The following is an 18,806-nucleotide window of genomic DNA, read 5'->3' on the forward strand; positions in this document are numbered from 1 at the left end:
GCTCCGGAAAACCGCCTCAGCTCTAAAGGTGGCAAGAGCGGCGAAACTGACAGGGGCAAAAGAGCGCGGGCTCAGGGCCCGAAGGAGTAGCGCAAAGGCTGGGCGGCTCCGCCAGGCGCGACGGAAATGTACTGACCATAGAAAACCAGCTCTCAACCTACAACCGCAGCTACAGAAAAGCTACCGCCGGCGGCGGCGGGCCGCTGCCTCCCTCAGCCACGCCCACCCCTTTCGCCAGACGCACGCATGCACGCACGTACGTACGCACGAGCGCGCTTCTCTGGGCGCGCGGACGGAGTGCCCACGGTCGGGAAGCGCGTGCTCGCCGAGGCCCCGCCTGTTCAGGGACTTCCGGCCGGCGGGTTCAGCCGCTATACTGTCCCTCCCGCGCGGGTCGGGTCTAGCTGTGTCTGCACGTTTTCGGTGCAGCGGTTCCCAAACTCTGGGAGGAAAAGCAGAAGAGTGAAAACCTGGACTTAAGTTTGTCTTTTAATAAACGTTTGCTGACTTATTTAAAGTAGTACAGGATGTTTGCCTTAATTTTAACTCCGCCTTCCCTAAACCCCATTCTTCCAAAACTACAACACAGTTTTGGGTGAATCCTTAACAAATCCCTCCTAGTGCGGTCCGAACTGGTAGTAACTGTGCAAGGGAAAGCGAATTGGTGAGAAAATCTTAAAGGAAATTTGCCAGCATCATTTTCTGAAATGTTTTGTTTTTGTTTTTACTATGCTCTTTTTAAAAAATTTGAAGGGTTTGCCCAAGTCTAAATTTGAGCCAGTCATAATGTGGCTTCAAACCTGAACAACTTAGCGTCTATTCTCCCCACCTATCCTCCCTCAACCACACTCGTACGGCATGGTGAGCAGTGTCAAATCACTATGTATACATTTGAAACTAATAAAACATTACATGTCAATTACACTTAAATTAAGAAATTTTTTAGAATCAAACAGCAGAGGTGACAAAGGAGATAATATTGTGGTTGAGGAAATTGGGATTTGCCTATGAGCTTTCAGCAATAAGCTACTCAGCATTAAGGAAGAGACCCGGGGAAAATAAGGTATATCTGGATGCCCATCCATTGCTCTTTCCATTACCTTTAACTGAAAACACATTTGAATATCAAAGAGCTGTGTAGGTGGGTGCTCAATAAGTAGATGCTAAACCAATGACATTTCTGTGGGAAGCAGCGTAAGGAAAGAGCACAGAAAGGAGTTAGATTTCATTTCATATCCTGGCTTGGCAATTGGGAACTAAGTCATCATAAGTTACTTTACCTCCTGGTGCCAGTGTGCTAGGCTTCTTTTGCCCTAACGTACATTCTACTTTATATCCAAGATGAGATCTCTTGCAGGTTTGCACTTATTTCCAAGAATAAATCTGAAATAGGGTTGTACATACATAACTATGTTCATCTATTTTAATTTTAAATTTTATTTTAAATATTTTTTGTTATTTTAATAACATTTGAGCCAATCTGGATACAATGACACATGGCCTTGCCTTCATGGGGGCTGGGGCAGAGAATATAATAAACCATAAATATAAGAATAAATTCATGAATTCACACTACTTTTGAAAAGATACATAGAGATGAGAATCTAGAGGCAGAAACAATTAGAACTCTGAAATCCCAACCTACACACTATTAGTAAATAACAGATATAAACCATCTTTAACATACTTCCGAAAACTTTTTCCTATGAAAAAAGTCTTCCAAGTTATTATACCTGAATCTCATTGTTAAGGAGAAAGAGAAAAATCCTTCACAAAGAAAGCAATGCAATTAAGGACCATATAAAGAAATGCTACAGTGGAGTCAGGGGAGGAGAGGGAATCCCCAAAAATCAGTGTTAGTGTTCCATATTAATAGAGTCCACGAAGGTAAAACGTTTAACATTTTAAACACGTTTAGGATTAAGCCAACGAGGGACTCATTTTGTAAGAATATTTGTGTATCTTCCCCTCTGAAAACCAAGATACATAGCAAGCCCAGATATTCTGAGGTCAAATTTCTATGGTGAAACCAAACTCAGTTGATTACAAGAATGAAAGCGATCGTCACCCTGATTTCAGGTTCCAGAGTATAAAGAAAGATATTTTTGAAAGAGAACGAATATAGAAACCTACGTGGTGTTAAAAGCTCTCCAAGAACCAGTAAATATTTTCTCGTATTTCATTTAATCGATTACTGTAGAATTCATTATAGAAAAACAAAATCACATAAAGTGATTTGGACCAAAAATATTACTGAACCAGCAAACCTAACGACTCCCGAATCGTTACCCCTAAATTAAGCAAAAGCTGAAAGGAAATGCAAAAGTTTCAAATAAATGTATTAATAATAATTCCGTATTAAAAGACATTTACGTTCTAGATACAGTCCTAACCTCCCAGTATTCTCAAAATGTCTTTCTACAAACTTTCCCTTAATGCCACTTCAGATTGGGTTATCTATCCAGTAATAAGGCATTTACTATGTCTCCTACTCAGCCCAGCAGCAAAATCATCATCTTGTCCTAGTTTGAAAATTAACTCAACTTGTGGGTCCCTCAGTGAAACTAGTTCTCGGAACCGCACACAAAATACCGGTATCTGACTCCCTCTGTCCCTTCTTTAGCAAGTTTTCAGAACCAAACGTTCGGTGCCAACACTCACTAGCGGGTAAGCCTAAGTCACTCACCCCTAAACCCTTAGCAGGTGCCGTCTATAGCTCCTCACGCCCAACCCCCGCCCCGGAAGTTGCGTCATGGCGCTCGTGCGCCATGTCCCCGGATGCACTTCTATATCCGGATTCTTAGAGCGGACTCAGAGCTCCACGGTTCCCTACGCGGTTAGCACATGCGCGACGGCTCTGCTCCCTCTTCCTCCACTTCCACTACCTTATACCGTCCGGGAAGCCGCCGCCACCGCCGCCGAGGAGTCAGGAAGTTCAAGATGGCCGCCGCGGAGACTCTGTCGGTGCGGGAACAGCCAGAGTAAGTAGTCTCTGTGAGCGGTGCGGAAGGCCGGCGCCCAGGAGGCCGCCGAGTGGGAAACCGCGGAGACCTGCATGGGCGGGCGGGAAAGTTCAGGCCTAACGGCGAGAGCCAAACTTTGTCTTTCCCCGCGCGATACGTTGTTGGGCGGGCGGGCGGGCGGGCGGCCTTCGAGCTTCGCTCTCCCGGAGGCCGCGGCTGTTGGGTCGAAGGCGGCCGCGGCCTGCCGCGCGTCGTTTCCCTGGGAGGCGTACGCGCGAGCGGCCTCTACAGGTCCCGTGCGCGAGGCGGCTGCCGCGACTGTGCGGTCGCGCCTTAGTATTTCTCCCTCTGGGACCGAGCCGAGCTCCCTGGCTGCAGCACTCAGTGCATCGGTTTGGGGCACCCGAGGAGCAGTGGCGGGAGAGGGGCAAGCCCTAAGACTTTCTGCCGTCGTCCTGCTGCTGGTGTCAGTTTTAGGACCTGAAAGCAGGGAGGAGAAGGGATGTAGGGCTAACCTCTTTGACCATCCCAGAGCTATATAATAGTTTGTCGCTAACGGGGTACTTCATTTCCCCATCTCTGTGCTCTTAACTCCAGCATCATTCGATCTGTTTTTTCCCCCCCTCTGCCTATTGGCAGCTTATTTGCCAACTTGCCAACTTGAGGCAAAGTAAGATCAAGTTCTTGGTTTTGAGGCCTGACATTTTTGGCCTGAGTTTGTAGGGCTTCTTTGGGAGTACAAGGGGAAGAAGTAGTAGCTACTTCCAAACCCAAGCACTTTAATGTCTATAATTAAGCTAACGTAAGAATCGATGCGGCCAAGTGAAAACATAACTTGTATATGCTGCAAAGTCTAATCGTTGCTTAAAAGCAGTATTTTGTTCTCCTGTTCATGTTGGGAAAACTCAAACAAGAACCCAAAATAGAGAGTGCATTTTAAAACAGAATTCATAGAGCGATCGTTTTGTGCATCAGCATTATCTGATTTTTTTAAAAATCCGTTTTAGGAAAGAGATACAGTCTCCCAGCAACTAGGGACTGAGAGGAGAAATTTTTACTACCAGGCGCCCCAGCACTTCATTGCTAGGCATTCAGTTCTGGACTCCTCAATCATTTGTTTTACTCAGAAAATTAAACTAAGTTGAAATTAAGGGCTTTTGAAGACTGCTCTGTTATCTTCACAAATTGACTTAGAAGAGAGCAGATGGATTCTAAAGTTTTAACTAGACTTCACCTCCTTTTGTTTCTCATCGAGTTCACAGCGTGGCACGTTCCAGTATTTATGCCAGTACAATACAAATGTTATGCAGCTGTTTTTTCTAGCAATCTCTTCAAAGTTCTGTAGTATCATGTCCATTTATTTGATTTCAGGGACCGTTCAGATTAATTTTGAGGAGTGCTGGGATCATATTTATATGCATATTCAAATACTAGACTTGATAATTAGCATTTATTTATGCCTTTGCAACATGAATGCCCCTGAGATAAATAGTCTTTAATTCTACCTCGCCTCCTCACAGGACTCTTGGTATAAATGGAGTATTTGGTCTGTTAAGTGTCGCACTTAAAATGTTTAACAAAGATAAATTTTGTATGAAAGCAAGTACTGTGCGCTGCTCATAGTGAATGCTGGAATATAGTGTCTGAACAGTTCTTTAGAGGACACTGAGTAGTTTACAATTGTGTGAACTCTATTCGAAGTGGAACATTTGGGACGAAATAAAAAGTTAAGTTCCCTGAAGGCTTTTTAGTGGCTTTTACGTTTGTCCTTTAGCTCTCTTTAGTTCAGCCTCTTTGATGGTTTTAAACATTTAAATTTTTATCGGCATTCACTTATTTGCACTTACCAAGTACCAGATACTGTTCAAAGCACTGAACAAATATTTTATCCTTATAACGACCCTATGGAGGTAGATGCTGTTATTTTCTATATTTTACAAATGGTTAAACTGAAGCACAGAGAAATTAACTTACCCAAGGTCACACTAAGTGACAAACCCAGGATTTAAACCCAGGTAGTCTAATTCTAGAGCCCTGCTCCTAACTATTGTACTGGGTACTCGCCCACTATACATTGTGGCTCCTTTTAAAAATAGCCTTTAAGGTTTGAAATCCTTTTTATTGACTTCCAGTGTCCCAGAAAGGTCCCTTTTTTTTTGATGTGACAGTTCTAATTCTTTGAAGCTTAATTTTCCACACCTGATTTGGAAAAGGAGGGATGGAGGAGTTCATTTTAAGACTAGTTGGTCTTTTGAATCCATTCTTATTTTTACATCTACATTAATTCTGTATTAAAGTAGTTGAAGTTGTCAGAGAAACAGGCTTAATTACTTTCTTTGTAAAGAAGAGAATGCTCACATTCTGTTTCCAGAGCATAAATTGAATGCCTCCCAGATAAAATGTCATTAAGAGTATTCTTTTTAAAAATTTGAAAGACGAAGTTAAAATAACACTAGTGGTTCGTAATCAGTCTTTATTTTAAAATTGTTTCATTGTGCCAGATGCCCAGAGACCCTTCTTTGAAGGATGAAACTTACACGTTGCATTTAACAAAATAAATGATAACACTCCTAACACTTCCATATAGTCTGCACTTCAAATCAGCTTCATTTCCAAATAATGTGATTTGAAGGATATTACTCAATTCTCAGTAAGTACTGTTTTATGACAGTCTTGTTGTAGACAATTTTAAATGTTGGTTTAAACATAGACCTGCTAAATGTGTAAATTGTAAAGTGTTAAATTGCAGAACGTAAATGTTAAAATGTAAATTTACATATATGGAACTTAAATACCTGTATTTATTATAAACATGAACTATGCAAGAAGACTATGAAGTTTCTTATCAGGGTAGCTTTCCGTAAAGTTTTAGAAGAAAGTTGTTGATGATGAACCTAAATTAGCTGTTTTAGCACAAGCTTGTTACGTGTAATATGCCATCAATTCATTGAGTTCACGATTTCCTGATGTACCTAGTCAGACTTCAGTTGGTATTTTCTATGGAATTTGCATTGAGAGAGCAACTTGAGGAGGGTGAAGGTCTACTAACCCCAGTGTAGGAGAACTCTAGAATTATTAAGGTTAAACTAATGGGCCCTAAGTGCTTATAGCATCTTTATCAGTAGTGTAGTCATTTCTTTAGATAACATTCATTAAGTTACGTTAGAAACTAGGGACACTCATGGAAATAACTCAAGTGACACTGGACATCTTGATGTAGCTTCTAATTCTCAGAAGCTTTAGGAGCTAGGTTTTCTTTTGAAGGGAATTACTTCCTCTGTGGGTAAACTCTTAAGAATTTTGATTTGCAATTCCTTGAAGACTTCTAAATTGTAGAAAGCACTAGAAAAGAGTTCAAAGAGTAGATTTTTCTTGGGGAGGGAGGTAATTAAATTTAAATCATTTGGGGGCACTGCATTCACCAGATAGGTGTATGCACTGTGTGAGGCACTGGAGATAGAACCGAGCAAAAACAAAATGGTTCCTGTCAAGAGATGAGTGTAGTGTAGCCAGTAAGCACAGCTGTAGTCCAATGAATACAATTTTTATGTGTTATTCTATATAAATCATTTATTGACACAACAAATTACTTATTGAGTACCTGCTTACTATAGGTTAGAAAGTTTACTAGGCCTTAGGGATAGAGCAGTGAACTAAATAAATTAAAATTCTGCTCTCATAGGGCATGTGTTACAATACGGAGAGACAAACAAGAATTAGGTGGTGGCAATTACTTTAGAGAAAAAAAATAAGCAGAGAAAGGGGATATGTGGTAGGGTAAGGGTTGTGATTAAAATGAATTGGTGAGGAAAATTTGACTGAGAAAGTAATTTAAGCAAAGACCTGAGGTAGGCAAAGGAACCAGCAATGTATATGTTTGGGAAAAGCATTCCAGGTGGAGAAACAGCAAGTACAAGTACCAAGGCCCTGAAGTAGGGTTTACCTATTGTTTAAGGGGAGCGGTGTGGCTAAGAGCATGTTAAGTGTGGGAGGAAAGTAGTAAGATCAGTGTGTTGGGGAGGTTGGGCAGATAGTATGGGGCCTTGTAAACAATTTTGGTTTTTATTCTCAATGTGATAGGAAGCAATAATCAAGTTTCACACAGAGTAGTGATACGATCTGACATTTTAAAAGCATCTTCAATCAAATGGAAGAGCTCTTGACTGACTTGGAATGTAATACTAGCCTTCTCACTAGCTTGATGTGTGTTTGACCGAAGGCAGGACCCTTAAACTTCCTTGAAACTTAGTCTCCTCTGTCCTGGAGACTTAGTATTTCTTCAGTACTTTGTGTGGTAGCCTTTTATATATGAACTTATTGCTACAACAAGCCTGTGATTTATCAATACTGTTATTTCCCCAGTTTGTACAGTTGAGAAAACTGAAGCTTGGAGGAGCGACTTGCTTAAGGTTAGACTAGGTGTGTCATGTTGGAAACACCATTTGAACAAGGTAGTTTGACTCAATCCATGCTCTTTGACCATATTACTGAAAATAACATTCTTAGTATCAGCCCTGACAGCTCCACAGTGTCATGGTGAGTAAATATTAATCCAGTTTCTGAGGAAGAATAATCTCTTACTTTTGAGGTGCTTGGTTTGTGCTAGGCACTATTATGAGCCTTAATAACATCTCTTAACAACCATGCAATCCTTACAGTTTGCTTTGAGGTAGGTACTATTTTCTCCAGTTTGTAGATGAGGTGCCTGCAGACTCGAGGCCACACAACTAGTATTGGAATCAGGATTTGAAACCAGATAGTCTGGCTATGGAGACTGGTTCCTAAAGACACATTAGAGGATCTTTAGATAGTTTGAGTTTTAGCTTATTGACTAGAATTTTGTACTTTGGGCACTGAGATTTTATATGCCTGAAAATCATTGTCGGCCTTTAAACAGGTTCTCCATACTTGTCTCCATATCTTAAATTAGCCTAATTCAGTTTTTCTCACACGTTTCCCCCTATAAGTCGAGTTTCGGCGGGGGGAAAAAAAAACCTATACTACCACTTTCTAGGTTGTGTGATGGGAGATTTCAGGGTAAGGGAAGTGGTTACCTATATGAGGATATAGCCTATATAAGGAACAAAGTTGAAAAGTCTTTGTATCGGGGCACCTGGGTGGTTCAGTCGGTTAAGCGTCCGACTCTTGGTTGCAGCTCAGGTCGTGATTTCAGGGTCCTGGCGCGAGCCCCATATAAGTCCCCGTGCTCAGCGGGGAGTCTGCTTCAGGATTCTCTCTCTCTCTCTCCCCCTCCTGCTGCCTCTCCCTGCGGGTGCGCTCACATTCTCTCTCTGTCAAATAAAAACCTTAAAAAAAAAAAGAAAGAGAAAGAAATGTCTTTGTGTATTCTACTTAAATCTGTGGTTTCCCCCCTCTTCCCACCATAATAGAACCATGTTGTTTGTTTTTGTTTGTTTTTGTTTTCACATAAAGATATTACACTTTCTTTTTCTAAGTCTTTGAGAAAATTTGATGATCCAGAGAACCCTGGAAAGCCTCTTTGCAAAGCCTCTTTTCTCCACCAGTGCCAAAAGTTCAGTTGCAGCTTCTGCAACCATTCGGTATGGTCAGGGGGGATTTATTTTTTCCCAACAGAGAAGAACAACCATTAGCAGCCTTCTATTTTTGATGTCTCGCCCAACTGTGAGGAATGTGCTAGTTTTAATTCATGTTGATTCCTGTAAGCATTTGACTGTCTCAAGTATTTCCCCCAGAACTTTTTCAGGAAATGGAAGTCATTTGGCTGATATTTGCTTCGTGACTCCAGGTTCCTTAATTTATTGGACAGAGGTAGTAATTTATTTTAAGGACAAAGTGATGAAGTGGGGAAATTTATAAAGCTAAATATTATATATTTTATTTTTCATACGTGTTTGAAGTGCAAGTCTGTGGAAATTCCATTTGTAGGACCAAGTTGACATGCCCATCTTAACATTGTATGCTACAAGAACTCTTCTGATGACGGAATTTTGATTAAAGTGCACTGGAAGATGCAAATATATATGTATATTCTGTCGTCTTTGTTATATATTTATTTTTTGTTTGTTTATTTATTCTGTCGCCTTTGTTCCCCATTAGAGAGAAGTCAGTCCAAACTAAAACCTCTCAACCAGAAGATACAGCTTTCTCTGCAGCTGTCTTCAATACTTTCTTCTTTCTCACAGTCCACAGTACCAAAATGGGGATTGGCAGTCTGACAAAAATTTAAATTTCCTGCCATGGGGTAGTTGTATGTTCTTCATGTTCTCCACACCACCTCATTGTTATCAACTAAGAACTTTTCAAAAATACCTCTAGTATGTCACCTCCCTCCTCAGCCCTTCCAACTTTACTGAAGACTGAGACCTGACTGGAGGACCAGATTTTCCTCTGACTCCTGCCATAATGGCAGTGTCTTTACAGACCACTATCCGGCAGCCTAATCCTGCAGTTCCTGGGCCTCCGACCCCAGTGAGCCTCTAACTCTATCTCAGCCATTCACTCCCAGAATCTCCTGCAATATCTTTTCATCTCCTGGAATTGGTCCATTTGAGATCTTAACCATTAGACCAGTTTCTTCACAAGTTTGATGCCTGGCAACACTGATCTGCTTATAGTTTGCTATCTATAACTGTACCTTTTGTCACCTTTTTCTTTTTTCCTATCTAAAGTACTCTTTTCCCTTCTCATTAATTTCTTACTCATTCTCTAGGACATTTTTACACAACCTTTATTTTATAATCTATGTACCTTCTCAATAAACATTCCTTCTCTCCTTTCAAAGTCTCTGCTTAACAAGTAGCTGGGGCTTTTCTGTGATCTCCTTGACCGTTTTCAGAATGATTTTAGTTGATCCTTCAGTGTTCCCGTAATGCCCTTATTTGTGACTTTATCATTGCATTCTTCCAGTGTTTCATGTGACTTTCTTTTCCCCTGAACTATAATTTCCTTGAAGTGGCAGGTACAGGTCTTGTACATCTTTGTTTTCCTGCTACCTTTCTTAATGCCTGCGTTAAGTGTAGTGATTTAAAAAAAAATATTAAAAGAAATTGAATTCTGAGGCACCTGGGTGGCTCAGTCAGTTAAGGATCTGACTCCTGATTTTGGCTCAGGTCATAATCTCAGGTTCATGAGATTGAGCCCTGCATCTAGCTTCACGCTGGGTGTGGAACCTGCTTAAGATTCTCTCTCTCCCCCTCCCATTTCTCCCCTTCCTTCTCTTAAAAAAAAAAAAAAAAAATGAATTCCTTAGTTCTTAATTTTGGCACAAATAATAAATTTAGTAAAAGTACAGGAGTATATAACTTGAAGGACTTGGACAAAATAATCCATATCTTCCTCCAAAAATAGTGTGTCTGAATCCAGATGATTTAAAGTCTTACGTTAGTCTCACATTCTGGGATGTGATGTTTTAGTATGGAATGATTTTAAAGGAGAAGGTTAAATAATACTATTGTAGTCTGTATTTAACCTGGGATTAATGAACAGCAAGGATTTAGCAAAATAATTTAGAATCATAAACTCTTTCAGCATAGTCTAAGCATTTAAGCATAAAAGCTACCCCTTTGATGTAATTAATTTTATTAATATTTTTTTTTTGCATGGCACCAATCAATATGAGTGTATTTTGGGAAAGTAATCTTTCATTTGAAATTTAAAGAGACTAAATAGCCTGTTGAACAAATACTGGTTGAACTGTGTAGGCTTTTGCTGATATTGGACTATTGTTGACCTGTAGGAGACCCTTTGATGTGATTCAGTGGTTGCTCAGTGGCCACTACAGGCTGAGCATCCTAACTCCTTGTCAGCTCACTTTGAAATTTTAAACCTTTGGGGGGTTAAAACATCAGCCACCAGTGCACACTTAGAGTGCTTTTTTTGGATATAGCTGAATATTGGTTGTAAAGATTATAAAAAGAAAAAGTATACTTTTCAATATAAAGTGGAGAAAGAGATTAGTCTCCCAATATATGGCAGTATGTTTTCTGGAAAAAGAAAATAGGGGGTGGGGCATGCCTTTGGTGTTAAGTCTGTGTGGGAAATTATGGTTTAAAAACAAGTTACTGAGTGACTTTAAATCAATATTAACATTTTACTGTACTGGTTTTGGATTTTCTTTTTATTAAGCGTGATTATTTTGACTTCCCTCATTATGTATGTATTCTGTGTATTTGAGTTCAACCATTGGAAACAAATTGAAGTTAAATCACTAAGTCAGTTTTTGCCATATATCTTTGCAATTAAATGTCTGAAGCTGTTCTGAAAATATTTCAGTGACTAACTTCATGTATTACATTGAGATGTGTTTTATCATTATTTTGTTATGACTAAATGCTTGATAAATGATGGAATTTTAAAATGTGTTTGATAAATTTATAGGATGGAAGATGCTGATAATTCCGAAAAGAGTGTAAATGAAGAAAATGGAGAAGTATCAGAAGACCAGTCTCAAAATAAGCACAGTCGTCACAAAAAAAAGAAGCATAAACACAGAAGTAAACATAAGAAACATAAACATTCCTCAGAAGAAGACAAGGATAAAAAACATAAACATAAGCATAAACATAAGAAACACAAAAGAAAAGAGGTTATTGATGCTTCTGACAAAGAAGGTATGTCTCCAGCAAAAAGAACTAAACTTGATGATTTAGCTTTGCTGGAAGACTTGGAAAAACAGAGAGCCTTGATTAAAGCTGAACTTGATAATGAGTTAATGGAAGGAAAGGTCCAATCTGGGATGGGGCTCATATTGCAAGGCTATGAGTCTGGCTCTGAAGAAGAGGGGGAGATTCATGAAAAAGCAAGAAATGGAAATAGGTCTAGTACCAGATCATCAAGTACAAAGGGGAAACTTGAACTAATGGACAATAAAAATAGTACGAAAAAGCGAAGTAAAAGCAGATCCAAAGAACGGACTAGACATAGGAGTGATAAAAAGAAAAGTAAGGGAGGTGTTGAAATAGTTAAAGAGAAGACAACTAGGAGCAAGTCAAAGGAGAGGAAAAAGTCCAAAAGTCCATCCAAGAGAAGTAAGTCTCAAGATCAAGCAAGGAAATCAAAATCTCCTACCCTTAGAAGGCGATCTCAAGAGAAAATTGGGAAGGCCAGATCTCCTACTGATGACAAGGTTAAAATTGAAGATAAAAGTAGGTCAAAAGATAGAAAAAAATCCCCAATTATAAATGAAAGTAGAAGTCGTGATCGAGGCAAAAAATCCAGATCCCCAGTTGACTTAAGAGGTAAATCCAAAGACAGAAGATCACGGTCCAAAGAGAGAAAATCAAAACGGTCTGACACGGATAAAGAAAAGAAGCCAATTAAATCTCCCTCTAAAGATGCTTCTTCTGGGAAAGAAAATCGGTCACCCAGTAGAAGACCGGGTCGAAGTCCTAAAAGAAGAAGTTTGTCTCCAAAACAACGGGATAAATCAAGGAGAAGTAGATCTCCACTTGTAAATGACAGAAGGTCTAAACAAAGCAAATCACCTTCCCGAACTCTGTCTCCTGGTAGAAGAGCCAAGAGCCGATCCTTGGAAAGAAAACGAAGAGAACCAGAAAGGAGACGACTTTCTTCTCCAAGGTAACTTGTTTTCAAAATGTTAATGCTTTTTACCAATGCACCGGATTTTAAAAAGGAGAAACTAGAACTTGTGGACAATAAAAAATGAGGTAGTGCGATCAGTCTTACAGTTTTAAGTAGATCATGTCCACTAACTAAATTAATATTTGTACTTTTTTCAGTGAGTAGCTTGACTGAAAGATTTACAAATACTGAACTTGGTGACAGAATCAGTTTTTTTTCCCCCAGGTTCTTAATTTAGTATCAATTTTGCAGAATCACTGCTTTAAATCCAAGTAATTTGGCTGATAAATCTATGTATACCCATTCATGTATTCCCATTTATGGGAAGTGAGGGGAATTTCTAGAGCAGGGATTTTTCATTGAACAGTATAGGCTGAAATTTTTAACTTTAAAAAAGGAGGTGTCAATTTAAGGATTGTGATGTATCCATTCATTTGAATTGGCATGATTTTGAATTCCAACAATGTAAATTGGAACTACCAAATTTTTTTTTGCCCCAAAAATAAAATTAAATTGAAAGTGGACATTTTTTTGTTACTAATTCATATACCTATAATCTCATTGTTTAAAAAAAGTAGTATGTCTTAAGTTTAGGAAGAAGAATAGTGTAAGAAATGATTTTATTTTTTTACCTATAATAATGAAAATAATTCATATTTGTATAATGCTTTTAGCCCATCGGTTTTTTTCCTCAAATTCTCCTGATTATCTCTCCTCATAAAATGGAGTGACTCTCATATTCAATTTATAAAAGAGAAAATAGATTGAGAGATTATTCCATTTACCTAGCATCATAGAACTAATAGGTAATCAAGGCACATGAAGGATTTTAGCAGAGTGGGTGGGGATTGTTTAGATTAAACTATTTTAGAAACTGATTTTTTTTAGTATCCTTATGTTGAATAATTGGACATGTGAAATTATCACCCAGGTTTAGCTTAAAAGAAGGTTGGCTTATACTATGTAAAGATATAAATTCCTAGCCACGTATTGTGTGTGAGTATAAATACAAGTTGACCTTGAGGTTTAAATCGTTTTTTCTGAAAAATTTCAAGAATGCTGTTTTCACAAAGTGCTGCATCTTAGATACTCTTAATTCTTCTAAGTAGCATTGTAATTAAATGGCCCCTTCTTCCTTTAGCTTTCTAAATTGAGACAGTTGTTAGTGTTGCTGATTATGTCCTCTAAAGTGTTTCTAAGTGATCTTTGTCTCTTTCAGTTTGTCTTCCCTTTGAAAAGGAAGTTCAGAGCAGTTTATTAAGGACTAGTGTTGAATATTTGAAACAATTTTAATTACAGAAAAGATACTAATTAAAGAGAAATTCAGATAAGGCAGAAGCCTGTAAAGTCTTTACCTTTTCATCCTTCCACTACCAGTCATAAGAATACATCCTTCTAGTTCTTTTTTTATGCACGTACAATTATATGAATGTTCTTTCATACAGAAATGGAGTCCTACATGTTAAAATGTGATTTGCTTTTTTCATGAAACATTTCTGTGACAGCAAAGATCTTTTTTAGCTCTTTATATAGCAGCACCACATTTCACAGTATAGATATACAAAGTTGAGCTTTGAACAACACAGGGGTTATGGGCACCAGTTGCCCACACAGTCAGAAATCGGCATATAACTTTTGACTCCTCCAAAACTTAGCTACTAATAACCCACTGCTAACTGGAATCCTTACCAATAACTTACCACGTATTTTGTATGCTCTAGTATCATATATACTGTATTGTTATAATAAAGTAAGTTAGAGGTAAGAAAATCCTAAGGACTAAATACATTTACAGTACTGTACTGTGAAAACAATCTGCATGTGAGTGAACCTGTGCCGTTCAAACCCATGTTCAGGGGTCACCTCTAATCAATCCCTCACTGAAACATGAAAATTTTGGTTGGTTCCAGTTTTTCAGGATTGTATGCAAAGATGTCCATTGTTTATATGTGAAGTTTTTTGTAGAATATATTCATAGAAGTGAAACTGCAAAGTCTAAGGTAACGTACATTTACATTTTATGAAGTACCGTCGAATGTCTTTCCAGGAAAGTTACACCAATATGTATTTCCTTGACTAGATAGACTGTCCCTTTCTCTAAACCCTCACTTTGATTTTCTTTGTTGTAAGGGTAACAGTAATTGTAAGATGCTGTTGTATGTAATATATTAAAAATAAGACTATATTACAAAAATGTCAAGATTTAGGAAGAAAACAGTCTTCAAACTGAGGAAATGGAATACTGTCACTTAGACAAGTTTTATTTGAGTTGTTTATCTGGAATTAGAATCAGTGGTTTAACAACGTGAATAACCTTTATAATTTTTCAAATTGTGAGACCAGAGGAAGTAGACCTTCTACTGTGTGCATACCATAACACCAAAATGTCATTGTGATTTTCTGAATTCAGGTTTTGTTGCAAAACATGTTAATCTGTGTGTTCTGTCTTCAGGTTAGTGTGCCCTTAAGATGTCTTTTATGTGCAAAACAAATTCATTAATTTAATGTATTTTTCTATTAACCTGTATTTGGTCCCCTTAAGAACACGACCTCGAGATGATATCCTCAGTAGACGTGAAAGATCAAAAGATGCCAGCCCGATCAATAGGTGGTCTCCAACCCGAAGAAGAGCAAGTAGATCTCCCATCAGAAGACGGTCTCGTTCCCCACTCAGACGTAGTAGGTCACCCAGGAGAAGAAGCAGGTCTCCTCGGAGGAGGTAGAGATATGTTACATATGTTGACCTTTTTAATTCATTAAACTCTGTATGCTTCTGAAGCTTCATATTAGCTCATTAGGTGAGTTTCCTTAAAGACCATTTTTCTCTGAAAAATTGAAGCTGTGATCCCATATAGTTTCCTTTTTACCAACATGTGATATTTCACACACACTGATTTTTCTTTATCTTTTTTTCAAATTTAAATCAGTGGTTCATTAAAAACTCAATCTTTTGAAAAGGGAACACTTTTTTTTCCCTAATTCTTAAGAAAGAAATACTACGTGAGCTATGCTTACTGGTTTGTTTTGTTTTGTTTTAAGCAGGATAGATCGTAAGGTAATAAATAAGTAGCCCAGTTTCCAGTCATTATGTAATTGCAGGTCTCTATTTTTCTATTAACTTGTATTTGGTCCCCTTAGAACATGACCTCAAGATGATAGCCTCAGTAGTTGTGAAAGACTCTTGGCAAAAACCTCTTTAACTTGTATTTGGTCCCCTAGAACATGACCTCAAGATGATAGCCTCAGTAGTTGTGAAAGACTCTCTTGGCAAAAACCTCTTTAACTCACAGTAGTAGAAACTATTTTATGTAAAGCACATGTAGTGAATTGGTTAATCAAAATGTTGGTTTGTAAAGCAGGAATCATTTTAAAGTATACACATTAAATTCTTTTTTAAAGGTGTATCTATTTTAGAGCATGCATGCAAGTGGGGGGAAGGGCAGAGGGAAAGAATCTCAAAGCAGACTCCCTGCTGAGCACAGAGCCAGCCTCAGGCTCCATCTCACAACCCGGAGATCATGACCTGAGCTGAAACCAAGTCTACCACTTAACCGACTGAGCCACTCACACAGCCCTGTGTGTTAAACATTTTAACTCAAACATAAGTGGACTTTTAATTTGCCAATTTTTTAACATTTTTAATTGAGCTAATACATGAATGTAGTTTAAAAAGACAGCACACCAATGGCTTATATTCTAACCAGTGGATACATCTTTACATTATCTCTGAGTATTTTTGTATACTAGATTTCTTGAAGTAGAAGTGCTTTGTCTGAGGTTGTGTATGTTTAAATTTTTGAAGTTATTGCTATGTTATCTATTGATTCAATCTTACTTTGGACAGTTTCTTTTCTTTTCCTTTCTTAAGTAGACTCCGCGCTCATAGTGGAGCCCAGTATGGGGTTTAAACTCAAAACCCTGAGATCAACACCTGAGCTGAAATCAAGAGTTGGATGCTTAACAAACTGAGCCACCCATGCACCCCAACAATTACTTTTTTTAATTCCACCCATCACACTTTCTTTTCTACCTAATTGTATCACATTTCTCTATGTTGTTGTTACAGTCATTATGCTCTTGTGCCTATTGCTCATTGCTGAGCAAGTAGTCAGGGGAAGGGGGCAAGGAAAGACCTTCCTCCTAATGCTTCTAGCCTTCTGTCTCCAAACTGACTAATAGGCCTGCTTGTACAGTTATTGTAGAATTTTTTTCCCTTTTCTGTCCTCTGGATATTCCCTTGTTTCTGTCTTATTTTGTGGTTCCCTTTCCTGTATCCAGCATCTTCAGGTTTTACTTCCTTGCTTTGTTAATGCATCTCCAACAGCTTCCTATGAAAAGGACATTTTTGGGGACTTTTGTTTCTTAAAAGCCCCCCCTTTTTTTTAAATCCCCATTGCTGATTTGATTTGTCAAGGAGTAGAATTGCAAGTTGAAATAATTTTTTTCTTAAGAACTTTGAAATTGTTATTCCACAGATTTCTGGTTTCCAATATTGATTGCTATTGAGAAGTCCTGTTCTGATGCCTGGGCATTTCTTAGAGGACTTGCTTTTTCTCTCTCCCTCTCTTTATAATAAATGTCCTGCATTCTGGAATTCCACTATAACGTGCCTTGGTGCATGTCTCTTTCCATTGATTTTGCTGGGCACTAAGTAGGCCCTTTAAAGCAGAAATATTATGGCTGCCTATTCTGGGAAGTTTTCTCTCTTTTGTTTTGGTTTCCTTCTTGCCCATTGTCTCTCCCCCCCCCCCCCCCCACTGGACCTTCTGTATTGTTCCACTGATTTCCCCCCACACACAGTCATCTTTGATGTTTGTCCTTTTGTTCTACTTTCAGTCTAGGAGATTTTCCCATTCACCCTTCTTACCTTTCTATTGATTTTTTTCCCCTGTGCTCATGTATATTTATTTTTATTTCTAAGACTTGTTGGCTGTTTAATTTTTTTTATGACATTTTACTCATGTTTTATAGAAATAGCATCTCTTAGGTCAAAGATGATAATGAATTTATTTTATGGAGTTTTTGTTCTTGATAGTTTCCTTACCTATACTTTGTTTCTTCCCAGATTCCTTTTGTTGTTCCTTACCTTTTTTCATTTGAGGACTTTACTCATAAACAGCTGGATCCTTCTTGTTGCCTATTCTCATTTAAAACTTAGCCACTGTGAAAGCTGAATGGAAGCTTTCTTCCATTCTGAGAATGTAGAATTTGTGGATTAGTGGGTATCACTTCAGTGTAACTAAATCTCTTTAGCATATCAATGACTATAGTCCTGTTCTTTTGGGCTAGCAGTTTTCCAGAATCCTCTCATCTGCTGGAGAATATTGTCATGTTTGCCTGGAGAGTGGTGGTTCTTCATAATGTAGACTTTCCCTTAATCCTTTAATGTTCAGTACTGTGCCTCCCTGCTACCTTGGGTCAGTTTTTATAACAACCAACACCTCTCTATAAAATAAATTTTAAGTATTATGCCAGAATGTGAAGGGGGGTTTTTGGCATTTGAACTATACAGAGGCAAGTTGTTGCTAAGGCTTTCAACCAGTTCTTTTTAGCTTTTACCTCACACCACATCCAACAGAATATGGTGTCTCCAGTTCGTGAGGCTTTCTTGGGTTTTGTGGCATGCATTTACTTCTTTCTTATTTACCTTGTCTATTCCTGTTGGACTGATATTTAAATTTGATTTATTGCTATTCTATCCAATTTGCACATCAAGATTTTGTTGACATTTCTGTTGTCATAGTTCTTCTCATTCTCTTTGCCTGAGGGTTTTCTTTTCAGTTGTTCCTTTCATGTTATTTTAGTAAGGTTTCTTGAGAAATGTGACATAAGCATGGTAGACAGATGTGACATTAACCAGAGTTTGCCAATTCTTTGTAGACTTAGCAGCCTTTTGTTTGGAGTTCCATAGCATCTTTCCAGCATAAACTTCACCTTTAATGCTTGAGCTGTAATATCAGTTTCTGTTACACATGAGGCAAGATCTTTATGCACTTATAAAAATGTCTGAGGGGCATGTTAATTAGACTTGGAATTTTTGTCACATTTGTCTTTTCTATATCTTATTAGCAGTGATCTCTTTTTAAACTCGGTTTTATTGAAACATATTCACATAAAATAAATTCACCCTTTTTGCTGTAAAGTTATATGAGTTTTGACAAACACATAATCACCATAATCAAGAACATTTCTGTTGCCCCCAGAGTTCTTTTGTGCCCCTTTGCAGTCCAGTAAGAACAATACCTGTATTTTAGTTCTCTTCAATTAAGCTGATTAACCCAA

The 18,806-nt window shown here is 38.3% G+C and overlaps 1 protein-coding gene across 7 annotated transcripts in view; it reads left to right on the plus strand.

Moving 5' to 3' along the window:
- The first annotated feature begins 2,793 nt into the window (after window positions 1-2,793).
- PRPF4B (pre-mRNA processing factor 4B) overlaps window positions 2,794-18,806 on the plus strand; it is a 38,012-nt gene continuing 21,999 nt past the window's right edge. For all 7 annotated transcript variants that reach the window (XM_035030757.1, XM_035030758.1, XM_035030759.1 and 4 more), the window contains exons 1-3: window positions 2,794-2,981; window positions 11,322-12,521; window positions 15,067-15,243. In XM_035030757.1, coding sequence (XP_034886648.1) covers window positions 2,845-2,981; window positions 11,322-12,521; window positions 15,067-15,243 — 1,514 coding nt within the window. In that variant the 5' untranslated portion in view covers window positions 2,794-2,844. The remainder of the gene's footprint in view (window positions 2,982-11,321; window positions 12,522-15,066; window positions 15,244-18,806) is intronic.

Source organism: Mirounga leonina, unplaced genomic scaffold (assembly GCF_011800145.1).
Source record: "Mirounga leonina isolate KUSES-001 unplaced genomic scaffold, KU_Mleo_1.0 Mir_366, whole genome shotgun sequence".
Classification (NCBI taxonomy): Eukaryota; Metazoa; Chordata; class Mammalia; order Carnivora; family Phocidae; genus Mirounga; species Mirounga leonina.